General features: G+C 41.6%; 1 protein-coding gene across 1 annotated transcript in view; it reads right to left on the reverse strand.

Annotated features, from left to right (window-relative positions):
* Nucleotides 1-26,292, reverse strand: part of pard6gb (par-6 family cell polarity regulator gamma b) — a 114,363-nt gene extending 88,071 nt beyond the window's left edge. The window contains exons 1-2 of the mRNA XM_060904623.1: nucleotides 25,983-26,292; nucleotides 958-1,180 (exon numbers count right to left, since the gene is read on the reverse strand). Of these exons, the coding sequence (XP_060760606.1) occupies nucleotides 958-1,180; nucleotides 25,983-26,057 (298 nt within the window). The 5' untranslated portion in view covers nucleotides 26,058-26,292. The remainder of the gene's footprint in view (nucleotides 1-957; nucleotides 1,181-25,982) is intronic.
* Nucleotides 26,293-27,969: the final 1,677 nt, after the last annotated feature.

The following is a 27,969-nucleotide window of genomic DNA, read 5'->3' on the forward strand; positions in this document are numbered from 1 at the left end:
GCGAACAGAGGCCACACCTCCTTTACTCGGCCTGATGCGCGAACAGAGGCCACACCTCCTTTACTCGGCCTGATGCGCGAACAGAGGCCACACCTCCTTTACTCGGCCTGATGCGCGAACAGAGGCCACACCTCCTTTACTCGGCCTGATGCGCGAACAGAGGCCACACCTCCTTTACTCGGCCTGATGCGCGAACAGAGGCCACACCTCCTTTACTCGGCCTGATGCGCGAACAGAGGCCACACCTCCTTTACTCGGCCTGATGCGCGAACAGAGGCCACACCTCCTTTACTCGGCCTGATGCGCGAACAGAGGCCACACCTCCTTTACTCGGCCTGATGTGCGAACAGATGCCACACCTCCTTTACTCGGACTGATACGCGAACAGAGGCCACACCTCCTTTACTCGGACTGATACACAAACAGAGCCACACCTCCTTTAGTTAAACTGACCTGCACAAAGTTCACACCTCCATTAAATTCACTGATCTGCACAGAGACCACGCCTTATTACTTAAAATGATATGCACACACTTGGGCTGAAATTCAGGAGCCAAACCCCTTAACTGAATGGACAGCCTGAGAGGCCACGCCTCCTTCGCTGAGACTAACAGCCTGAGAGGCCATGCCTCCTTCGCTGAGACTAACAGCCTGAGAGGCCACGCCTCCTTCGCTGAGACTAACAGCCTGAGAGGCCACGCCTCCTTCGCTGAGACTAACAGCCTGAGAGGCCACTGAGACTAACAGCCTGAGAGGCCACGCCTCTTTTGGATCCTTTGGTTCATTGGATAATGTTTCTAAATGGCATTTTATTGAAGAAAGGTGCGTATTAAGTGAATTTACCAATGCAGTTGTAATCTCTAAATCACACTGTCTACATGATACACTCCATTTCTGCCACACTGTTGTAATCAGTGAATCTTTAGAGCCCTGGAGATGAAAAAAAGGACTGGGTACCTTGTCTTTGGATAAAGATCCGGAGCAGCGGGTGTGCCGTGGACACAGCCTTGCAGAAGTTGTCATCGTTGTTGATGGGCAGCAGGTCTCCATGAACGTCAGCATATCCAATCATCACCTCCATGTTGGCGATACGGTGGAGGTTCACGATCAGCTTAAAGAACTCCTCAAATTTGCCAGGCTTCATTCGGTTCACTGAAAACCTGCGGAACTCCGCACCATACTGCAGGAAAAAGACAGAGCTCACATGAAGCCATCGAAATGCATTCAAATCACAAAGTGCAATTCAGGAGTAAAATCAACCAGAAAGTGTTTAAGAAAATAATGCTAAAAACATATTTTTCAGCACAATGATTCCTTTTAAGCTTTTCAAACACAGGACGAGTTCGTACAGCACGGCGCTGACACACACCAAAGTTTTGCTCCATTTAACGCCTGTGTGAAACATTGTTTGAAACATTTACGACTGGAAAAGGCAGGTCAATTTCTTTCACTAGTTGCCAGCTGAAAAACTAGACACACTATTTCTTCAGTACACGACAAAACCGATTCCAAGAGCCAGCCATGAGGCGCTTGAACCAAAACAAAATTCCCACCTCTTTATTTTTTTTTTCAGGCCGCGTGTTTAGTCTTTAAAACACTGAAAGAATTTGAAAGTAATTTTAATGAGACATAGAATATTGTGCTTTTCCACAAGCCTGGGAAAAACGACCAAATAGTCCTGACATCCTTTAAAACCTTTTTTTCCCTTCCATCAGGTGCTGCACTTACACAGTAAACGGACAGTTTATCATTTCCCCCAAAGACTAACTGTAATGAACACATGTTATTGTGTTACGGTAGGTGTGCTGATAGAAAAGTACCACACTGTTAGCTCAGTGCTAACATAACCATGTGTTATAGCCTAATACTTGTTCCCAAAAACCAGAAAATAAGTATGAATGAGAGGATTTTAAATTCAAACACTTTATATTTAAAGACAAATTGCATTAAAAACGTCCGATGTAAACAATGAAATAGAAGCATTCCTTTAACAGTAGGTACGTAACAATTCACCCAATTCACAATGATTCAATTCATGATATCGGGCTCACGATGAGATTTTCCCCATGGTATTTGTACATGAGAAAAAAAAAATTTTACCAAAAAAATTAGCATTTATTTTCCGATTCTTTATCATCGTAAATATTCATTTTTGTTGAATTTAAAAAAAAAAATTTTATTTCATTTTCTTAATAACCAAGAACAGTTATTTATCTACATTTGTAAAGGTTGGAGTAGAATATAATAGCCTATTAACTAAAAATACTCCTTTAATAAAAAATGAAAACGTTAACAAATTGGCCTTTTCTTAATAAACTTTTATGAACATTTCCTACTATCTCCATTTGCTGCCCTTTTCTTTATCTTTCAGCAGTCTGTACAAAGAGAGCTCTAATTTCTTGTTAAAGCTATTCGTACACTCAATCACACAGCAGCTCTTTCCCATTTTCGATCTGTTTTTTGTGCATTTTCATGGCATTAGAGCTGTGCTACTTCCGCCTACAGTGAAGTCACGCATATTCCTGCTTTTTAAAGAATATTGGCTGGCTTTTTTCATGGTCTATCAGATATATTCCATTCAGCTAGCATGATACTGAACGAGTCAAAGATGAGTACCTGAATAAAATATATCTGATAGACCATGAAAAAAGCCAGCTAATATTTATTATACATACACATTCCTTTTGTGTGTTCAACGTGTCTCTTTCAAAATCCTCTCAAAATCATCCATAATTAACAAAACAAACCTGGCGGCCATGTTTGTTTACAAATTGTCACGCTCGCTAGCGTGTTTTGCGTCTCTGACGTGTGACATGTCTTGACAACCATGCAATACTGTAAACCATATTCAACAATCATTCTCCATTGGGTAGAATGATGTAATACACATAGGATAAGCGATAGGCTAACAATATTGCATGCTATCAAACCAAATGAATGAAACCTGCTAGAAGGGAATAGAACACGTTTTTACTCCACTGAAAAAAAGGTGTCCTGTATGTATAATAAAATGTACATTATTGCGCCCTCTGTAGTCTAAACAAAATGCAATTACAGCTAGGATAAACTAAGTTACCGCAACCTGATAATTACGATTCTTTTATTAAAATCGATTCAAACCATCTCAAAGTGCTTTACTCCTTTTTGTCCAACATTAACCCCATATAATATTTTAATATAAAAATTAAAGAACACCTTATACTTTTTATTCGTTTTTAATTTGTTGAAATGCTCATGAAACAAGTTAGTTCCTCTTCTCACTTGCGTTACAGCAGCTAGAAACCCTCGTTCCCTCACCAGCCTCAATATTTTCTTTATCATGAAGTTAATAAGAGAAAATTACAACTTCTCCTGATGATTTTACAGTGTTGGAAACCATGGCTTTATGTCTGACTGTTACAGAACTCCGACACTGCAGACTCCTTGCAAAAACGTTCAGTAAACAGGACCGCGAGTTGGCCTAGTGGTTAGCGTGTCCGCCTCTCGATCGGGAGATCGCAAGTTCTACTCACGGTCGGGTCATATCAAAGACCATCATAAAAAAAAAAAAAAAAAAAAAAAAAAAAAGGGTACCTAATGCCGTCTGGCAAGGCACGCTGCAATACAGATGTGAGTGGGGAGTTAAACTCTCGCGGTTACCAGAGGACAGACCCCCACTGTAACCCTAGCTATGTAATAGGCGAGAGGCCGAGGGCTACGGAAACGGAGATCGGCGCTGCATAATGCGCCATACAGTGCAGGAAAGACTTTAGACTTCAAAACAGTATGGGAAATAAGGAATTTTAAGCAGACTGTCACAGGACAGACAAGTCTGAAATGTTGTCCGTCCGTCCAAATTTCAGCCTGTCCGAACGACGGACAAAAGGCCCAGAACAACGTGGCCGAAGCTGAGGAGCTTTATGGCCCTTTTCCACTACCCTTTTTCAGCTCGCTTCAGCTCACTTCAGCCCGACACGGCTCGCGTTTCGACTACCAAAAACCAGCACGACTCAGCTCGTTTCAGCCCTGCTTAGCCCCTAAAACTCGCACCGTTTTGGAGTGGGGCTGAAGCGAGCCAAGCCGTGCCGAGTGAGGCTGGGGGCATGAGCAGACACTCCCCTGTGCACTGATTGGTAAGGAGGAGTGTCCTCACATGCCCACACACGCCCCGCGAGCGCGCTGGGATCTGTAAACACCGCAAACCCGGAAGGAGAATAATTACGAATTACGAGAATTTCTGAAGCCTTATGCGCCTCGCCTCATCTATACGCTCTTGCCAGTATCTGTTGGCGCTGTCGGTGACAACAAGCCACAGCACCAAGACCAGCAACACTAACGACTCCATGTCCTCCATGTTTATTGTTTACTATTCGGGTCGTGAGACTACCGCTTAAAAGCTCACTGATGTCACTGTTTGCGCTGCTTAACGACATCACCTGACGTCCACCCACTTTCGCTAACTCCACCCAATGTGTCCACCCACTTCCAGCCAGCACGGTTCAGCGCGGTTGTAGTCGAAATGCAACTCCAACAGCCCCGCTCAGCCCGACTCAGCCGCGTTTGTAGTGGAAAAGCGGCATTTGATGCCTGGAGATGGCTTTTCAGCCATCCTTGACTTACAAGTGACGTCAAAGCAAAGTAGGAACCTGGATGTCGGCCATGTTGGTGGATATACAAATGCGGAGTCAAGCGGCATTCCATACAAAACACAGTCACGCGTGTGCAACTCCCTTTGTTTTTCCACTGCTCTAGGTGTTCTTTTAGCTCTGCCATATCTGTGTGCTGTACATGGTTGTGGTCACAACAGTACTCGTGACCGTGACACGTTCCGATTTTTTAGAATTCTGTCCGTGATTCGGAAAGAGGGTGAGGAAACTCCGAGGCTTAGTACGGAGAGGAGACGGGCAGGGCTGATCTAACAGATGCTAAAACCAAAACAGCTCGTGTTTGCAGTGATCATTTTATCTCAGGTGAGATTCAAAAGCTCTCAATATCATCATGAAGAATTTTATTTCGTGTTGCTAGAAATTTGCTATAAAATGAGCGTTCTCTCTTGTCATGGTTCACTCGGTCGTTGTTATTTTAACACGCGTATTAGCATTTCGCTTCTAGGAGCACCAGCGAAATTATACGACAGAAACAATCCAGACCGGGCACCCATTCAGAACATGGGCTGTGTTTCGTCCATTCTTCAGCAGCCAAACCAGATAGAACGCGATATCTGGGTACTCAATGGTCGGTAGAAGCGACTTATCTTCAGAAAAATCTGACTTTAAAATAATATGGGTCAAAACCCACATATCTATCTTTGTATCCAATCTTCGCTCGACTGTTCGAATTATGGTAATACTGAGAAAATTCAGCATTGTTTACAGACACGCTTTCAGTGGCTGCCATCCTGGTTGCTTTGTATATCCACCATCATAGCGGACGCTCAGGACGTAGCACATTTTGATCACGTGGTTGCAAGTCATCTATTTCCATACACATTTTTGTGATCTTCAAAGGCCAAATTACTCTAGACATTAGTTGCTAATTACATGACAAATTGAATATAAATTTACAAGAAAATGTCAGAAGATTCAAGAAAAACATGATTAAAGTTTATGCCCAAGAAAACAGTCGCACACACAGGTCAGTTCCAAGTTTATAAAAAAGTATGGGGGGCAAGGGTGTTCCAGTTGGTTACAACTTACTGGTCCTCATATATAGGTCCTATAATATACACTCATGAAACATGTCAACAATGACTATTTTTATACTACAAGTCTAAAGAAATTTAGTAATTAACAATCCAACTATTCTTATATAGAGTTAAAATTTTGAGGATGAGATTCCAAGTAACTTTGTAACAAAATGACTTAAAACTAGGCACGGTCGTATCATTTGGCATTCAGACTAAAATCTGCAGAACGAGAACTTAGAAGAAAACACTGCAAAAGAGAAACAAATCGAAACCGAAAGAGTGAAAGTGATTATCATGCCGTTACCATGAGAACAGTCTTTTATGAATGTGTAATGCCGCTTTTCCACTACCAACGCGGCTGAGCCGTGCCGTGCTGAGTCGGGCTGAGCGGGGCTGTTGGAGTTGCATTTTGACTACAACCGCGCTGAACCGTGCTGGCTGGAAGTGGGTGGACACATTGGGTGGAGTTAGCGAAAGTGGGTGGACGTCACGTGATGTCATTAGGCGGCGCAAACAGTAACATCAGTGACCTTTTAAGCGGTAGTCTCACGACCCGAATAGTAAACAATAAACATGGAGTCGTTAGTGTTGCTGGTCTTGGTGCTGTGGCTTGTTGTCACCGACAACGCCAACAGATACTGGCAAGAGCGTATAGATGAGGCGAGGCGCATAAGGCTTCATAATTCTCGTAATTCGTAATTCTTCTTCTTCTTCCGGGTTTACGGTGTTTACAGATCCCAGCGCGCTCGCGGGGCGTGTGTGGGCATGTGAGGACACTCCTCCTCACCAATCAGTGCACAGGGGAGTGTCTCCTCACGCCCCCAGCCTCACTCGGCTCGGTTTGGCTCGCTTCAGCCCTACTCCAAAACCGTGCAAGTTTTGGGTGCTAAGCAGGGCTGAAGCGAGCCGAGTCGTGCTGCTCTGAGGTAGTCGAAACGCGAGCCGTGTCGGGCTGAAGTGAGCTGAAAAAGGGTAGTGGAAAAGGGCCACAAGTGGGCGCTCAGCGCTCCGGCGTGACGGAGTACTGTGACAAGTTTTATTTTTCATCTAATTTAGGTGGGCGGCACGGTGGTGTAGTGGTTAGCGCTGTCGCCTCACAGCAAGAAGGTCCGGGTTCGAGCCCCGTGGCCGGCGAGGGCCTTTCTGTGCGGAGTTTGCATGTTCTCCCCGTGTCCGCGTGGGTTTCCTCCGGGTGCTCCGGTTTCCCCCACAGTCCAAAGACATGCAGGTTAGGTTAACTGGTGACTCTAAATTGAGCGTAGGTGTGAATGTGAGTGTGAATGGTTGTCTGTGTCTATGTGTCAGCCCTGTGATGACCTGGCGACTTGTCCAGGGTGTACCCCACCTTTCGCCCGTAGTCAGCTGGGATAGGCTCCAGCTTGCCTGCGACCCTGTAGAACAGGATAAAGCGGCTAGAGATAATGAGATGAGATTATTTGGCAGTGAGCACATAGGAAAGTGTAAAGTATATCATATCTTTAAAAATAAATAAATTGTAAAAATCACCTCGGTTGAATTTTTTTGACCTGTAACATTATATGAAAATACTCAACTTTGGAGTGGAAACAAACTCTACTTCATGTTTGGACACATCACACCACTCAATTGTTGATTATTTCTCTACAGCAGCACACCCTTGTCATGTGTTAACCTGCTTTGCCAGGTTACGATGAACTCACTGTTTGAAAAGAGGAAATGGAGGAAGAAGAGGCAGGAAAAGCATAGAACAATACAACATGCTTCAGAAATGACAACACGCACATGGGACGTCTGGGCTTTCTGAAGCAAACACTGTATGCAGAAGGCCAGTGCAGGAAACACACACACACACACCGAGATGTTCAACAACACCCGCATGTCACCGTTACACAACGATAAACACTCCGTTCTGGATGGATTTCATGACCAGTGACGGCACAGGAGGTGAGCCTGAGGTCATGTGATCATGTGACTGCTGTACTAATGTTTACTGCGTGGGCCTGCAAAACACAGGCCTCGCTTTGTCTCTCACCAAAAACACCACTCTCTCAGCAGTTCCCAGCATGCACTGTAATTACGCTCTCGGTAGGAAAAGCCTACATGAGTCAGGAACAGCCTGTGATTATCAAATACACGCACACAAATACGAATGCAGGTGTGTGTGAGAGAGAGAGAGAGAGAGAGAGAGAGAGAGAGAGAGATGCTGCTAAACCATACATGTCAACCTTTGGTCAATCAAACCTGTATAACCAACTTCCAAGATCCGTATTTCCCTTATAAAATCCGTATAAGATGCAAATTAAAATAATTTACCTAAAATTTGAATGATAATTAACAATGATGTATCCCAGTTACTTTTTATTCAATATTAATAACAAACCTTCAGAATGAATACAAAGCGCCAATGTTTGACAAAAACACAGTGTTATCAGCGTAGTTACGAAGGAAATACTTCGTTGTTTGGAGACAGGTTTCACCGAGCGGCTATTATGCGCGAGACTTCACATTAGCCACAAAGTCAGAAAAATCTGTTCGTAAAATTACGTTATAATGACCAAATACAATGAAAAGTATTTTTCCAGTCTCACCTGTGAAAGGTAATCCCATGTGATCTCGTTTGGACGGTAAACCTGTCGGTACAGTTAAACGCAGCACATGAATGAGGCATCTTTATTCTCGGCTACTGTCTAGACGCTATACCAGACACGGTTGAAGAATCTCCACTTTGCCACATCCAATATGGCAGCGAGGATGACGTATGATTCTACGCAGAAGACGGCGTCTATGTTTATACGTCTATGACTTCCCGGTTGGCGGGATTCTCGCAATGCGGTGTGCGCATGATCAAAAGTGGAACGAAGTCTCGCTACCACAAGATAACGCGCGATTTCATAAGACTCTTTACTGGCTGTCTGTGGTGTACAGTACGTTTGTAAATATTATGCGCTCTTTTATCACCGTGGGAATTGATTATAGCTCTAAATTAATATTGAAGTTTTTTTAAAGAATCCGTATAACTTTATTTATACGCCCGTATACTACGTTTATTGAATCAAATTCGTATAAAATACGGACATTCCGTATAGGCTGACATGTATGCTAAACGCAATGGAAAATGCACACACATGGATATAAAAAACCTCAGTGTCAGTCCTTAAAGGCATTAACAGATTCATTCAGAATGAATGAGCAAGCAGGTTAATTATTTCACTCGAGAGATGAATAAAAAAAAAAAAAAAAAAAATCAGTTATGTAGTGAAAGCACACTTGGGCTGTGCTGCTACAGGAAAATAATCCGACGGGATGGTGTGATGCGGTATGAAGCAAAGCGGATTTGTCGTCACCTCTATAACTGTACATCCCGAAGATTTGTTCCTCCTAAACTACTTTTGCAACTGTTACATTTTTATTTATTAAAAAAAAAGACATTTTTAGCCATTTATAGTTATATTTAATGTTATGGAGCAGCCATTAAACAAGTTAGTACCACTTAGAGCAGTTTATAACAACTATTAAAAAAAAGTGGTTTCCTCATCAGCCTCTTTTTCCCCCCCTCTTTCTTGAAGCTAATAAGCAAAAGTGAAGCGTGACGCCTAACAGGCAGCACATTCTTGTGAATGAGTGTCAGAAATTTAATGTTTTTTTTTTTTTTAGGGATTATTTGAGATTTTGGAATTATTTTTCCACTTTGCACAGCTCTTAAGCATCTAAGGAAGTGTTTCTCTTCTCATTCATCCCTCGAGCTTTGAGACTGTAGCTGTAGGATCCAGCAATTATATTATATTTAACATTCACATAAAATGTACATATATATTTATTATACCAGAGTAATTTATTGAGCTTTTTTATGTTTAAAAACAAAACAAAAAAAAAACCCTATTTTTTTTCACAAGCGTCTCAATAAAGATATCATCATCATCTATACTGAGAAACCATAAACACCAGACCAATCCTGGAACAAGAAGACAGTCATCTATATCCCCCGCCCTATATACCAACTATACACCAAGTTTCAAGATATTATTTGTCACATTTTTCAAGTTCTGCTGTAGGAAACCAACCCGACCTCGTTACACTGACCTCAGCAGCCCATGGTATAAACCCACCGGACCTTTGGTCCAGATGAGCTAAAAATTAAAACTTCTCACATTTCTTAGTATCAAAAGGCAGATATACATTACTTAACACATATACCAACTTTCAAGACCATACCGCTCAGTTTGCAAGTTCTGCTCCAGAAGCAAAACCTACCTCTAAGACTAACCTGAGAGACTAAGTCTGAAATTGTTTCCATGGAAACATGAAAAATTAAAATTTCTTGGTAAGAAAAGGCACATCTACATCACCTTGTTAACATGTATACCAAGTTACAAATCCGTATCATGAATAGTTTTGGATATATGCTCCAGAAACCAACATTGCTCTTAGAAACTGTCAAAATCTATTTATGTAAAAATTTGGAAGGAAAAAAAAAAAAAAAAAACCACTTTTTTTTCTCTCCAAAAATCCAAAATAGCAAAAGGCACCAGTTCACGTGCTGCTTGATATGTATACAAAGTTTCATGAAGATACCTTCAGTAGTTTTAAAGATAACGGATCCCGTTTCTATATCCCCCGCCCAAACTTCGTTTGGACGAGGGATAACAAATAGTCATGCATCAGACAACAACCAAGAATGAGGTCTTTAGAGAGGAAAATGACCAGGCAGAAACATTTCCGAATTACAAGAATGTGTGTAACAATATATTATGTGATAAATCAGGATACAAAATCTACAACGATTCGAATTAATGAAATAAAAAATCAATCATGATTATCATCAGGCTGCGTAATCTTAGTTTTTCTTAGCTGTAATTGTGTTGTTCAGAAAGCAGAAGGTGCAATAATGTACAATAGCAGGATTATATATGACTTCACTGTAGGCAGAAGTAACACAGCTCTAATGCGATAAACCCACACAAAAAAGACGATGTAAAATCAGGAAGAGGTGCTGTGTGATCGTGTACAAGTAGATTTCACAAGAAATCAGAGCTTTCTTTTTAGACTGATGAATCTAAAGAAGAAGAAAAAAAAAGAGAAGCAAATGGAGGGAGAACAAATGTTCAGAAAGTTTATGAAGAAAAGGCCTGATTAATTTGCACTAGCAGTGCTGGCACAAATTGTTACTTTCACTCAGGATCTTTCTACTTTATTCATCTCATCTCATTATCTCTAGCCGCTTTACCCTTCTACAGGTTTGCAGGCAAGCTGGAGCCTATCCCAGCTGACTATGGGCGAAAGGCGGGGTACACCCTGGACAAGTCGCCAGGTCATCACAGGGCTGACACATAGACACAGACAACCATTCACACTCACATTCACACCTACGGTCAATTTAGTCACCAGTTAACCTAACCTGCATGTCTTTGGACTGTGGGGGAAACCGGAGCACCCGGAGGAAACCCACGCGGACACGGGGAGAACATGCAAACTCCACACAGAAAGGCCCTCGCCGGCCCCGGGGCTCGAACCCAGGACCTTCTTGCTGTGAGGCGACAGCGCTAACCACTACACCACCGTGCCGCCCCTTTCTACTTTATTATTGTTATTTTTTTTTTCTTCTAATGTTTTTAGGACGCTATTTCTCCCTCAGGTTTCAACCAATCGTTACCAAATTTCACATGAAGAATACCTCTGGGCTGAATTAAGTTGCTATGACTTTTGGTGCTGATCTGGATCACCAAACTGGAATGATCCATGAAAAACGGGCTCCCCCCACTAACGGTCATTCTCTATCTCTTACCATTCCGGATCTATAGGGTACGGTGACCAGACGTCCCGGTTTGTAACAGCTACCACAGATCACTGTGACTTTAGTCGCAGTCTCTGTCTAGGTTCTTATGAATGTTTTCCTTTTCAATAAAATGAATATTTAGTTCATAGGCAATTATATTTTACTCTAACCTTTACATATTTATTGTTGGTTGTTAAGAAAATGAAACAAAGGTTTTTTTACATTTAGCAAAAAGAGTATTTTAGTTGATGAAGATTAGGAAAATAAATCCTGAATGTCTCTGGCAGGGATGAGAGTGGGTGGTCATCAAAAAAAAAAAAAGCAGAAAACGAAGCCCACGGGGGGGGGGGGGGGGGGGGGGGTTCCTGGAAAGGATACCCCCAGGAAAATTTTGAAAAATAAACCACTTTTCCCGCAATCTGAGCTGAAGTAGATTTAAAAAAAAAAAATCAATAGGAGTATTGTATGGTTATAATTCGTGATCAACAAAAATGACAAAATAAATTCACATTAAACTTAAGTTCTATTAATTATCAAAATGTTCATATATTAAATAAAATTTCTTAGGGTGACTGACCTTTTCTCCCCATGTCCTCATTAGTTGCATATGATTTCTTCAAAAAGTCTTTTGAAATATTTAAGTTTTCAAAACTGTCAGCATTAATTCAGATTTACTGGCTATCATATACATGTTCAATGTATTAAATCAAACGAACGCTAAGTTTATGGGATAAACTTAAAAAGCCGAAACGAAAGAAAAAGGTATTTTTGAAGAGCAGCGACAATGAACATGTGCAAGTTGCAAGTTTTGATAAAATAGAACGGATGTGGGTACTTTTGTAAGAACTGTGATGATTGGCTATCATGCTCTCGCCACCGATGTTTTGGCCAATTACACTGAATGAACGAATGACACGTAGATAACACGTATTCTACCGCGAGACTTAGCGAGACTAAAGATGGCGAAAATGTAAACTTGTAACATCGTCGTAGGAATGAATTACGCTTGAATATCACGAAGGAACATACCCCAAGCCCCCCTCGATAAATGAAAAAAAAAAATCTCAACGGATTTGGTATAATATAAAAAGGTCGATTTTTACTCAGAAAAAGCGGAAATCCGCCGAAAAGCGGGAAACTCTCATCCCTGCTCTGGTAATAAAATTTTCTTCATTGTGGGAAAATTGAATTGTGAACCCAGTATCATGAATCAAATCTCATCTCATCTCATCATCTCTAGCCGCTTTATCCTTCTACAGGGTCGCAGGCAAGCTGGAGCCTATCCCAGCTGACTACGGGCGAAAGGCGGGGTACACCCTGGACAAGTCGCCAGGTCATCACAGGGCTGACACATAGACACAGACAACCATTCACACTCACACCTACGGTCAATTTAGAGTCACCAGTTAACCTAACCTGCATGTCTTTGGACTGTGGGGGAAACCGGAGCACCCGGAGGAAACCCACGCGGACACGGGGAGAACATGCAAACTCCGCACAGAAAGGCCCTCGCCGGCCACGGGGCTCGAACCCAGGACCTTCTTGCTGTGAGGCGACAGCGCTAACCACTACACCACCATGCCGCCCTATGAATCAAATCAAATCGTGAATTGTGTGAAACATTACATGCCTATACACACACGTATGTGAAGATAAATACTTACATACCTAATAAGTACTACCAAGTTTTGGTAAGATGGCCGATGTTATTGGCAACAGCAAGATTAAAAGCATCATTTGTAGCAGCTCTTGTCCGTTTTATAAATAACTCCAACCGTCCTATATTTAAATTTTAATTTAGAATAAAAATGACCATCTCCTTTGTAATAATTTGTCTTGAGTTTGCTTCAATGCCACAAAATAAGTTGACAATGAATAAATGACTCACATTTTATAAAAGTTTAAATATTCAGTGACATTGAAGGTGGTTGTGTTTTTGGTGAGCAAAATATTACGTATATACATATTCACACAATTTTATATATATTACACACACACACACACGCACACACACACACACACACACTGCTGAGCGTAAATGAGTACACCCCCTTTGAAAAGTAACATTTTAAACAATATCTCAATGAACACAAACAATTTCCAAAATGTTGACAAAGTTTAATACAACATCTGTTTAACTTATAATGTGAAAGTAAGGTTCATAATATAAACCTAGGTTACACATTTTTCAGTTTTACTCAAATTAGGGTGGTGCAAAAATGAGTACACCCCACAACAAAAACTACTACATCTAGTACTTTGTATGGCCTCCATGATTTTTAATGACAGCACCAAGTCTTCTAGGCATGGAATGAACAAGTTGGCGACATTTTGCAACATCAATCTTTTTCCATTCTTCAACAACGACCTCTTTTAGTGACTGGATGCTGGATGGAGAGTGATGCTCAACTTGTCTCTTCAGAATTCCCCAAAGAAAATAATTTCTTTACACCACAAAGGTGAAGGCTACAAGATGATCAGCAAAGCTTTACTTATCAGTCAGAATACTGTAGCAAAAGTGGTACAAAAATTTAAGAAAGACGGAACTGCAACCATCTCACAGAGACGTCCAGGTCATCCACGGAAGTTAACACCTCGACAGGAGCGTCTTCTGATGAGAAAGGTTGAAAATCAGCATGCATGTTCACTGCAGTTATCTAAAGAAGTAGAAAGCCAAACTGGGGTGATTATTTCCCGTGACACAATACAGCGTACACTGCAGAGGAATGGCATGCATGGATGCCGTCCACAAAAGAAGCCTCTCCTAAAGCCCAGGCACAAAAAAGCCCGCCTAGAGTTTGCCAGGGCCCATGCTGACAAAGATGAAGACTACTGGGACTCTACACTCTGGAGTGATGAGACCAATGTAAATGTTTTTGGAACTGATGGCTTCAAAACTATATGGCGTCGCAAAGGTGAGGAATACAAAGAACTAGATAGAACTCGACGCCAACGGCGTCGATGGGGATGCCTCCACCTGGTAGACTACACGCCTTATTAAGTTGTGATTTGGGGATGGACATTTGACCTCACAGTAATTTTGACCTGTGACCTTTTAACCTCAAAATCTAAATCAGTTCATGTTTGTCCCAAAGCGCACAAATGGTGAAAGTTTGGTGAAATTCCTTTCATTAGCCTTTGAGATATCGTGTTCACAAGGTTTCGGGATGGACGCATGCACGGACGGACAACCCGAAAACATAATGCCTCCTGCACCTTAAGGTGGCGGAGGCATAAAAAAAAAAAAAAAATGCATGGTGCCTACAGTGAAACATGGTGGTGGCAGTGTCCCGACGTGGGGCTGCATGAGTGCTGCTGGTGTCGGGGAGCTGCATTTCATTGATGGCATCATGAATTCACAGATGTACAGTATTGCTCTATACTGAAAGAGAAGATGCTACCATCACTCCGTGCCCTTGGTCGTCGTGCACTTTTCCAACATGACAATGATCCTAAACACACATCTAAGGCCACTGTTGGATTTCTGAAGAAAAACAGGGTGAAAGTGATTCAGTGGCCAAGTATGTCTCCTGATCTGAACCCAATCGAACACCTATGGGGAATTCTGAAGAGACAAGTTGAGCATCACTCTCCATCCAGCATCCAGTCACTAAAAGAGGTCGTTGTTGAAGAATGGAAAAAGATTGATGTTGCAAAATGTCGCCAACTTGTTCATTCCATGCCTAGAAGACTTGGCACGGTCATTAAAAATCATGGAGGCCATACAAAGTACTAGATGTAGTAGTTTTTGTTGTGGGGTGTACTCATTTTTGCACCACCCTAATTTGAGTAAAACTGAAAAAATGTGTAATCCAAGTTTATATTATTAACCTTACTTTCCCGTTATAAGTTAAACAGATGTTATATTAAACTTTGCCTTTTCAACATTTTGGAAATTGTTGGTGTTCATTGAGATATTGTGTAAAATGTTACTTTTCAAAGGGGGTGCGCTCATTTACGCTCAGCACTGTGCGTACATCTCATTATCTCTAGCCACTTTATCCTGTCCTACAGGGTCGCAGGCAAGCTGGAGCCTATCCCAGCTGACTACGGGCGAAAGGCGGGGTACACCCTGGACAAGTCGCCAGGTCATCACAGGGCTGACACATAGACACAGACAACCATTCACACTTGCATTCACACCTACGCTCAATTTAGAGTCACCAGTTAACCTAACCTGCATGTCTTTGGACTGTGGGGGAAACCGGAGCACCTGGAGGAAACCCACGCGGACACGGGGAGAACATGCAAACTCCACACAGAAAGGCCCTCGCCGGCCACGGGGCTCGAACCCGGACCTTCTTGCTGTGAGGCGACAGCGCTAACCATTACACCACCGTGCCGCCCCACTGTGTGCGTATATATACACAAAATACTATGCAAAAGTATTAGTCCCCCTATTTTTTTTTTCCATACAGGCTTTGTTATAGATTTCTATTTTATGACTTTTACATTATCGAGTCAGTACAAAAAAATTTTAGAGTCCAAATATGTGTTTTCCAGCACAAAATTACATTTTACAGAAAAAAAAAAAAGTTTGTATCTGAGCAGCATATTCCATAAGAGTGCACTTTTCAGATTAAAAAAGAAAACATAATGAAGGCTGCTGGGTTTTGGTGCAAAAAGAAGCGAGTGTGACAGTCAAAGTGTCCAGAAGAACTGTGGCTGGTTCTGGAAGATGTTATTGGCCACTCACTGGACCTGAGACTACTTTTTTTTTTAAAGCAAAGGGTCGTCTCACACGAAATATTGACTTTGTTTAATTTATTATGGCTCACTGCTAACTGTTTATAGTATTTGTTTAATGTTGAAACATTTCATTATTTTTTTAAGCCATTTTTTGGTCTATAGCATTTCTTGACGCGTGCCTGAGATTTTTGCACAGCACTGTATATATCAAACACACATACATAAACAGTAGTTTAGACTGGAATGTGTAAAGGCTGTATGTACTTAGTATTTAACACGTGCTGATTTCATGTGGAACCAAAACATCACTGGAGGTTCAGTAAACAGGCACGAGTCAAGCCAGCGAGTGAGCCAGGGGAGCTGTTTATACAACCTGTGACTGCTACTGCATTTACACACACACTAAAGTTTGCAATAATGCAGCTCAGCCACGTCGTCTACCACTTCTTTTTTATAGGGTGCCAATACTTTCTTCCTACTTGAATCGCTAGTCTTATTCATGAACAAAATGTTCGTTAAATTTGTGTACAATTTAAAATCAATAAGCCATTTAAGCTCAGCAGTGTAATCTGTATATCAAAAAAATAATTCACAGTAACGCAACAATTTCATGATTTGAAGCCGATCGGTCAAGGGTTCACTTAGTGAATCTCTTTATACGTAAATTTACACAAAATCTGGAGCTCGTCAGATAGAAAACGTTTTTCCTGAACTAAATGGATTTTCTAGGCTATGAATGCTCCTCTGACTACAAATATATTTAACAGTTATTCCACAAAATCAAGTCGTACATGAGCTGATGGCTATAATCCATGTATGACGAGATTGAGCGGAATAACTTTTATTCCATCCGCATTCACTGGGTTTTGAGAAACGGAGCATTTTTATTTTTTGCAAATTCGATAAATAAAAACTTTAGACAAAACAACCAACAAAATCATTTCTGCCTAGAATGTAAACAAGCCGGTGAAATGACAGGAGCAATTTGTGAAAAAATACTATAAAAATAATTCTTGGGGAAAAAAAAAAAAGTTCTTCCAATCAAATACTTTCGTTCCATATTTTGTTGCTTTTTTTGTGGTTTTGTTTTCGAGTAGAGTTTTTATTTCGTCCTCGGTTAGTTCAGCAACACGCGCCGCCATTTTGTTTTTCTCTACTCATGGTATATGAGCTGATAACCTAGTAGTAGAGTAGCCAATCAGTGTGCGCGACTGCTCATATCCAGTGAATGTGAATGGAATAAGGCTATTATTAAAAAATGTTCTGTTTCCGGTCCACCGGCCGGGTGAGTGCCGTTTGTGCGGGTGAAATTTTTTTTTTTAAACACCGGTTTTTCGACATTTTTTTCGGGTTCGTAAATCTAAACTCGAACTTGACATTTCCGCATTCCCAGGGCTTTCCACTAAAGCTCATACTAGCCAGCCATGACAAATAAGTAGCCAGCCGGGGGGGTAAACACAAAAACTCCTGTGCATGCAGTTCCCAGGATTAAATGTATTTTCCATAGACCATTTATTTATTCACTTTACTCAAATACAAAGTAAAATGGCAGTAAATCTTCTTTCTTTTCTTGCGTATTGCATCATGAGGCGTTCCTGGCTTGTAAATCTCTTATTTTCAGTGCATGACACATTCACGCAGCTGAGTGCGCGCGCACACCGCATGTCGGGGCGCGGATGAGTTACTCTCCCTTGATCAACGGTTCAGTTTGACATTGTCAGTCCGTTAGATAAACATTTAATTTTATTAAAATCAAAAATTAATATTTAGAGCCTGTGGGCTACAAAAATAGTCATTAAAGTAGCCGGCTGGACTTAATTGTGTGGCGGCAGCCGGCGCTTGTGGAAAGCCCTGTCGAATCAGCTCTGCGCATGCGCCGTGCGGCACAAAAAAATGGCAGCCACCATGAAGGAAGGAGATCCGGAGTTTTCAAACATTTGCTGAAGTGTGAAATCGCAAAATGGTATTCTAGCGAACAACAAAATAGTAAAGATTCAGAAAACCAAAATCATTCAGTGATCATTTTAATAGTGTAATTTCATCCGAACTCGGCCTAACGCTCGATTTAGAACTACAAAAAGTCCATGTGTCGGACATTTTAAGTACCTTTGTAAAAGTTTTACAAATGTTGCAGTCAGCATTTAAAATGCTAACTTAAAGTTTTTGTACAAGTTTCAGTTGATTAAACCGTCATATTTTATTAAATGTGTCTGCTTTTGTAATAAAAAAAAAAAGTACTGAAAGAAAAAAACAGCATTGCGATTTCTTATCCATCCATATATAATAAAAAAAATTAAATAAATAAAAATAAATCCCTCCCTCCCGACTGAAATTTTTTCCCCCCACCCGGTGGACAGGAAACGGATTTTTTTTTTTTTTTAAGGATGGCCTAAAAGCGCGTATCCATCTTCATAAACGAGGGCCATTTTGAGGATCTTCCACTGATATCACTATTAAATGTAGCTAATTAATGTGATGCCAACACCAAAACCTAGCCATAACCTCAGTAACCACAAGGAAAGGGGTTTTTTTTCTTTTAAAAGTAGTTTTATTTACAAGGACCAGTCAAGGTCCCCATAAAGTCAAACCTACCTGATATTCCTACCAGCTTCACACATACCCCACTCACTACCTTTGCATCAGCCCTTGCACTTTTACAAGTCGAGGCAGGTAAAACTCGAGCTGTTCTCATCAGGAAACGTTCCTGACGCCAGCCAGCTCCGCGTCTCAGTCGTCTCTGGTTTCAGTGCTCGTGTGCTATCTCTCACTGAAACGCAGATAACTGTGGGACGTGGAGATTTTAGCTCTGAGAAAGCAGGGGGAGTGTGTTCTGGAAAAGGTTTTGACACGGCGGTGAGTTTTCTTTGACTGCACACTGATAGGACTCAAAAGCAGCTCCAGACAAAACAAATAAAGCAAAGCCACATCTCGGTCCCACAGGTCTCATTTTATCTAAACAGCAGTGCCTTTAAAAACAAGTGCTCTTCCTGGAGCAGTGAGAGACAGGAACCTGACAATGACGTCTTCTGTAATAATATCACACACAGTTCAGTGTGATATCAGGAGATTAGGGATGGTACAATGGTGAATCTCAGAACGCGTGACGGGTTGCAACATCCTCCCGGTTTTGACGTCGGTGTTCAAAAATGTACCAACTTTAGCTGCGTTACTCAATTTTAAAACGTGAATGAAAATGAAAATGAATCTCTGCTTACATCAACTCTAGTCATGCGAACATCCTCGTGATGACCTAAAGATGACGATGTAGAAAAGACGAAATTACTTAATACACACGTATAAAGTTTTGTCCTCTCCTGCCGTGTTTACATTTAGCTACAGTCCTGTGCAAAAGTCTTCAGCACCCTATTTTTTTTTTCATACAAACTTTGGAACAGATTTCTATTTTACGACTTAAGTTATCGAGTCGGTACTTAAACATTTTAGAGTCCAAATGTTTGTTTCATTTTCCAGCACAAAATTAAAATGTTATGGGAAAAAAAAGTTTGTATCTGAGCAGCATATTCCATAAGAGAACACTTTTCAGATTAAAAAAGAAAACATAATGAAGGCTGCTGGGTTTTGGTGCAAAATGAAGACGCGAGTGTGACAGTCAAAGTGTCCAGAAGAACTGGGGCTGGTTCTGGAAGACGCTCAGTAAAACCTACAGCTCATTTCCACACTCACTGGACCTCAGACTACCATTTTTTTTTTAAGCAAAGGGTCGTCTCACACCAAATACTGACTTTGCTTCATTTATTGTGGCTTACCGATTGCTCTTTAAAAGTATTTCTTTAATGCTGAAACATTTAATTATTTTTTTTAAGCCATTTTTGGTCGCCAGCATTTCTTTACATGTGCCTGAGAATTTTGCACAGGACTGTATATCTACTTTTATTCTATCCACATTCACTGGATATGAGCAATTGCGCACTCTGATTGGCTACTCTACTACTAGGCTATCAGCTCATATACCGTGAGTCGAGAAAAACAAAATGGCGGAGCGTGTTGCTGAACCAACCGAGGACGAAATAAAAACTCCACTCGAAAACAAAACCCCAAAAATACAGAAAAAAGGGCAACAAAATATGGAAAGAAAGTATTTGATGGTAAGAACGTATCTTTTTTTTAAAAATAAGTTTTCAAGAATTATCATCGCATTTTTCACAAATTGCTCCTGTCATTTTGCTCGTTTATTTACATTCTAAGCGGAAATTATTTTGCTGGACATTTTGTATAAAAAGTTTTTATCAAATTTGCAAAAAAAAAAAAAAACTCCATGTCTCAAAATCCAGTGAATGTGGATAGAATAAAACAGTTATTCCACTCAATCTCGTCATACATGGCTTATCATTGCCAGCTATCAGCTCACGTACGACTCGATTTCATGGAATAACTGTTAAATATCATTGAAAATGTAACTTATTAGATTAGATTCACTTTATTCATCCCACATCCGGGAAATTCACGTGTTACAGTAGCAAGAAAAAGTCAAACAGATAACAAATAAAACTGAAATAAAAATTAGACAAACGAAGGATTAAATACAGAGGGCTATTTGCATCATCTACCGTGAAAAAGTATAGAAAAGAAAAAATTGCCTTATTGAAAGGCTCGGAAAAATTGCACATTACAGGTAGACTCTGTATATTTTATATATATTACACACACATACATAAATAACATTATATATCTCATCTCATTATCTGTAGCCGCTTTATCCTGTTCTACAGGGTCGCAGGCAAGCTGGAGCCTATCCCAGCTGACTACGGGCGAAAGGCGGGGTACACCCTGGACAAGTCGCCAGGTCATCACAAGGCTGACACATAGACACAGACAACCATTCACATTTACGGTCAATTTAGAGTCACCAGTTAACCTAACCTGCATGTCTTTGGACTGTGGGGGAAACCGGAGCACCCGGAGGAAACCCACGCGGACACGGGGAGAACATGCAAACTCCACACAGAAAGGCCCTCGCCAGCCACGGGGCTCGAACCCGGACCTTCTTGCTGTGAGGCGACAGTGCTAACCACTACACCACCGTGCCGCACATATTTTTTTTTTATATATATATATATATATATATATATATATATATATATATATATATATATATATATATATATATATATATATACACACACACACAAAAATAGTTTAAGGCCTAAACTATAAATAATGCTCATTAATTCATTATTTCTTTGGAAAATTTCCATCAAAATTCCTATCAATTTTTTTAATCATCTCATTTTTATCAAAAGATGACCTTTTCCACCTGAGGCAAGTACGAAATGTTTTCCAACAGCTAGATGGAAAATCATAATACATTCTGGGTAAAAAAAAAAAAAAAAAGGGCACTCATAGTAGGATAAAAAGTACTTATAGTACATTTTCTCTCTTTATAGTCGTTCACTCACTGGTCTCTCTTGAATTTAATAAAGAAGGCGTCTCCAGTTTTGTAACAAGGTCAAGTTCAGGATGGAGGACGTTGCATTTTGGTTCATTCATTTGAAACGACAACATTCAACCAGAAATACCACTCAGCATGAACTCGGGCTCAAAAAAAAAAAGCTGCCGAGTGACAGAAAATTGTAGTCAATGTAAAAGTTGTAATTAAGAACGAAACCCCACCATTTAAACCTCATCAAGGCTGAAGATGCACAAGTGGGCAATGTTTACGACAGCTTTAAGTTCAACTATTTATACTAACAATAACAGGCGGGATTTCTGACCAGAGTTCATAGAAACAACCACAAGAGAATGGACCGAGACTTCTGCAATAATTATGATGAGGACATTGTAACCTCAATGGGTTTCAACCCATGACCATCATCATCAGGGCAGGTGGGTGCAGGGAAACCTGCAATCTCAAGATCTAGAGTCGTCCTTCCAGAAAAGACCCTCAGGTCAGGTCAGTTTCAGCCATTCGACAGTTCACATGGAGTATATTCATATTCGTCCTTTCAGGTTTTGGTGAGACAGCTGGTTCATCCAGATCACTTCTGTATTCAGATGTGAACTATTTACGCAAGACAAGCTTAACGAGGACCCGCTTGTCTTCTTCACATACAGACACTGGCCCCTTTCATGGACACCAGTAGCAGCAAGCATTCCAGCCTCTGTTATGAATTACTGAATCCTGCAATCAGACAACGGCAGCCAAAAAGAAACCAAACCAGGCATCGTTCCCACCACGCATTCCACCAATTTGGACCAGCCACAACGTTACAAACACTGTCTACTCAGTCTCACTGGTGTCTGATGCCAGTTCTGATGCCAATCTGCTGTTAGGACATTGGCCTTGCTCGTCAGGGAGACAACCAATGGTCAGGGGTTGGCAAGGGAGCAGACTGTTTACACAGTTTCCCAATTCTAACCCTGGAGTAACCATAACCTACACATTTCAGTGGTTTTAAAGCTATAACGCAAGCAGCGTAACCTCATAAATAGCTTAGCAATGAGCTGAGGAGTTAGAACTGGTGGATTAGAAAGGGCAATGGAGCAAGATTGGGAAACTACTATCGTGGTAGGTCTACGACACAGTTTGCTGTTGCACATTATCATACTACGGCTTTGCAACACCACCACGATTTTTCATACATTAAAAGTTGATGCATTCAGAGATTCATGAAACAATGGTATTTAATCCACCACAGCTCTTATTTAATATTACCTTCATCAATGTTGTTGGAGGTTACATTTTCGCCTCCATTTTATTTGTCTGTTCCCAACGTAGCTCAAAAAGTAGTGAATGGATTTTGATGAAACGTTGAGGAAAGGTCACGCGTGTGCCAAGAAACAATTGATTAGATTTTGACGCAAATCCGAATATGTGGCATGGTGGAGGTATGCACGCTACCAAGTGCCCTTCTAGTATATAATTAATTTTCACATTTCCTTTGACCAAGCTAAATCCTTTGCAATATAATAATGTAAAATAAAATGCAAGGTAATAAATTAAAACAGAAAACGGTGTTATATCCACAGAAATATTGACAGTACTTGCATTGCACTTATCAGGCATATATCTTTTTTTTTTTTTAACCTCTGTCAACTTTGTTGGAGGAGGTTTTCACCTCAATTTGTTTGTTCCCAATATAACTCAAAAACTAGTGAACAGATTTTGATGAAATTTGGAGGAAACGTGAGCCATGGACCAATAAACGACTGAATACCTTTTGATGCAAATCCAGATATGTATACAGATCCAGGATTTTTTTTTCCTTTTGGTCTCTTCCCAACGCAACTCAAAAAGTAATGAACAGATTTGGATGAAATTTGGTGGACAGCTTTAGGATTACCCTAGGTTCAAGTGATCAGATTTTGATGTTGATAACATGTAGCTTGGCGGAGTATACACGCTACCTAGTTCCCTTCCACTTTTCTTTTGAGAATAATCTAATATATGAAATATATATACAAAAATCCAGAAAGTAACTGCATTGCACTTCAGGAATAACAGTGGATGCAGTAAACAAAGTTTCCACAGAACCAGGACATTTCAGACAAACCTCCATCAGCTGTGTAAGCAAAGTGTTTGGATGAAGGACTTTCATCATGTATCTGTTTAAAACAAACAAACAAAAAATTATCATTTCTATAGTAACAGCATACACGAGGACTTGTATAGTGGACGCTCAACATAAGCTGATTAAAAAAAAATGCATGTAGTTGTTGAGATGATGAAGGTGAAACTGTATGTTGAGATGTTTACCACGAACACTTGTAAAAGGAGTCCCCGGTGTCAGAGGTTTCTCAGAAACAAGCTGTGTTTATCTCTTATAGTTGATATATATGTGTTAGCCATTTAAATAATACTGGCTAGCCTTTTTCGTGGTGTATTTCATTCAGCTGGCATGATAGTGAACGACTCAAAGATGAGTTCAATATCATGCTAGCTGAATGAAACATATCTGATATACCATGAAAATAAGCCAGCCAATATATTATTATTATACATACACATTCCTTTTGGGTGTTCACCGCGTCTTTCTCTTTCAAAATACCCTCAAAACCTTCCATATCTAACGAAGCAAACCTGGCGGCCATGTTTGTTTAAAACTTGTCACAGTCACTCGCTAGCGCTGAAATTTTGCATCTCCGACATGTGACGTCATGTTGTCTTGACAACCATGCAATATCCATCCATCCGTTATCTGTAGCCACTTATCCTGTCCTACAGGGTCACAGGCAAGCTGGAGTCTATCCCAGCTGACTATGGGCGAGAGGCGGGGTACACCCTGGACAAGTCACCAGGTCATCACAGGGCTGACACATAGGCCAAGTTTACATTAGACCGTATCTGTCTCGTTTTCTTCGCGGATGCACTGTCCGTTTACATTAAAACGCCTGGAAACGGGAATCCGCCAAGGTCCACGTATTCAATCCAGATCATGTCTGGTCCGGTGCTGTGTAAACATTGAGAATACACGGATACGCTGTGCTGAGCTCTAGCTGGCGTCGTTATTGGACAACGTCACTGTGACATCCACCTTCCTGATTCGCTGGCGTTGGTCATGTGACGCGACTGCTGAAAAACGGCACGGACTTCCGCCTTGTATCACCTTTCATTAAAGAGTATAAAAGTATGAAAATACTGCAAATACTGCCCATTGTGTAGTTATGATTGTCTTTAGGCTTGCCATCCTTCCACTTGCAAGTGGTAAGTGATGCGCACGCCCGACATGCACTGAGATCACACACACAGCGGCTCAGTCCCGAATCACTGCTCGTGCGCTTCACTCGCGTGCTCTGTGAGCTGCGCAGGGCCGGAGTGCGCACCCTCCAGAGGGCACTCGCTGTTCAGGGCGGAGTGATTTGGAGCGCAGGATGCCTGCGGAGCCGAGCGTATCCGTGTATTGGCGTTGCTGTGTGCACGTGAATCGTGTATTGGTGTTGCTGTGTGCACACTAATCGTTTTAAAAACGTTAATCTGATGATCCGCTGATATGGTCTAATGTAAACCCCACCATAGACACAGACAACCATTCACACTCACATTCACACCTACGGTCAATTTAGAGCCACCAATTAGCCTGACCTGCATGCCTTTGGACTGTGGAGGAAACCAGAGCACCCGGAGGAAACCCACGCAGACACGGGAAGAACAAGCAAACTCCGCACAGAAAGGCCCTCGCCAGCCACTGGCCTCGAACCCAGGACCTTCTCGCTGTGAGGCGACAGCGCTAACCACTACACCACCGTACCACCCCATGCAATATCATAAACCATATTCAATGCTCATTCTCCACTGGGTAGAGTGACGTAATACGTGAACAATATCGCACACTATCGAACCAAATGAATGAAACCCGCTACAAGGGAACAGAACACATGTTTTTATTCCATCGAAAAAGTGTCCTGTATATATAATCATGTTTATTAAATAAGAAATTCTGAGCAATAAAAACTTTTCAGGATGTGCAGTCAGAAGAAAATAAATCCTCAAGGTATCAAAATAACAGCACCTTAGGATTTATAACATCTTCGATCAACATTTTCAGCTCTGGTGTGGTATATGAACTAAAAGAAGAAGAAAAAAGGTTTGAAAAATGAGCTTCAATCTTCAGACCTGACCTGATATTTTTACAACTCACAAGATTGCTTGTTTTGAGATTTCACAAAACACCTTAATCCACTGCCATGCAGGAGATTAGGCATCTGGAGCTCGAGCCCCAAAACCCCACATAGTCCCAAAGCGTTCACATGGAAATAAAGCGGATTAAAACAGAGCGCTTTTTATAGCGGATCCGGAATAATCTTGTGTAAACACAACAACAACAGCAACAAGACTGCTTTTGAAACTCAAACTCAAATCAAACAAACATAAGTAATGGTTTTCCAGATGTAAACAAACAAACAAAGCTGCAGACTCACTTTGCTTTTGACTTCCACCGCATCCAGGTTCGAGTGGCGCAAAATCTGCGCCTTATTATTAAAACTCCGGTTCATTTTTCTTACTGACCACCGTCCGCTTCTCACTGCGTGTGTGTGTGTGTGTGTTGGTTCTATATCCTAGAAAGGAAAGAGTAATCCCAGGCTATTCCGATCACGACTCTCCAAACAAGTCAACAAACTTCAGGGGGAAAAAAAAACAGCCCTATATGTGGAAGGAGAGCAAAATCACCACCTCTCTATGTGTGTGAAAGAGAGAGAGAACTTTTCAGAATGACATCATGACTCTCTCTCTCTCCCAATCCCTCCCTAAAAAGCACCCAAGCTGATCTGATCTGAGCAGAGGGCCTGTATGCAGAGCAGAGTGGATCAACATTGGTACATCCATCCATCCATCCATCCATTATCTGCAGCCGCTTATCCTGTTCTACAGGGTCGCAGGCAAGCTGGAGCCTATCCCAGCTGACTACGGGCGAAAGGCGGGGTACACCCTGGACAACAAGTCGCCAGGCAGGTCATCACAGGCCTGACACATAGACACAGACAACCATTCACACTCACATTCACACCTACGGTCAATTTAGAGCCATCAATTAGCCTAACCTGCATGTCTTTGGACTGTGGAGGAAACCGGAGCACCCGGAGGAAACCCACGCGGACAACATGCAAGCTCGATGCAGAAAGGCACTCGCCAGCCGCTCGGCTCGAACCCAGAACCTTCTTGCTGTGAGGCGACAGTGCTAACCACTACACCACCGTGCCGCCCCAAAATTCTCAAATATTCAACATTCAAGAGTTTACTGTCATGTGTAGCTGGCACTGTCGCCTCAAAGCAAGAAGGTTCTGGGTTCGAACCCAGCAGCCGACGAGGGCCTTTCTGTGTGGAGTTTGCATGTTCTCCCCGTGGGTTTCCTCCCCCAGTCCAAAGACATGCAGGTTAGGTTAATTGGTGGCTCTAAATTGAGCGTGAGTGTGAATGGTTGTGCGTCTCTATGTTACCCCTTTTCCACCAAATCAGTTCCAGGGCTGGTTCGGGGCCAGTGCTGGTGCTGGTTCACAACTCGTTCAACTTGCGAACCAGCTGAGAACCAGTTTGCTTTTCCATAGCTCAGGCTGCTAAGGGGAGCCACGTCATTACGTCGCTGTATACGTCAGTTATGTCGCTGCGTTTGCATAAACCTTGGCGTGAACATCGAAGCAACAACAACACGGAGAAGAAGAAGAAGAAGCAGCAACAACAATAATGGATGACTGCTGCTTTACTGCATCCATGATATCTCGTTGCTTATTTAAAAATGGCGCCACAGGGTCGCAGGCAAGCTGGAGCCTATCCCAGCTGACTACGGGCGAAAGGCAGGGTACACCCTGGACAAGTCGCCAGGTCATCACAGGGCTGACACATAGACACAGACAACCATTCACACCTACGATCAATTTAGAGTCACCAGTTAACCTAACCTGCATGTCTTTGGACTGTGGGGGAAACCGGAGCACCCGGAGGAAACCCACGCGGACACGGGGAGAACATGCAAACTCCGCACAGAAAGACCCTCATTGGCAACTGGGCTCGAACCCAGAACCTTCTTGCTGTGAGGCAACAGTGCTAACCACTACACCTCTGTGCCGCTTGAAAAATGATATGCACAAGTTTTTTTGTTTGTTTTTTGCTTTTTTTTTAACAGATATACGATGAAAGTCCTTCATCCCAACACTTCGCTTACACAGATGATGGACGTTTGTCTGAAATGTTCTGGCTCTATGGAAATTTTTTAAAAAAAATTGCATCCACTATTATCCCTGAAGTACAATGCAGTTACTTCCTGGATTCTTGTATATATTATGCAGAGATGTTCACAAGCGCCGGCAACCGGTGGGTTTCTCCACCTACACAGACAGTCTGCACCGGCTACTCAATCCCAGAAAAAAAGAAAAACTTGCCTTTCAATGTTCAAGAGATTTATATCGTTTC

The sequence above is a fragment of the Neoarius graeffei genome, chromosome 22, assembly GCF_027579695.1.
Source record: "Neoarius graeffei isolate fNeoGra1 chromosome 22, fNeoGra1.pri, whole genome shotgun sequence".
In the NCBI taxonomy this organism is placed as follows: domain Eukaryota; kingdom Metazoa; phylum Chordata; class Actinopteri; order Siluriformes; family Ariidae; genus Neoarius; species Neoarius graeffei.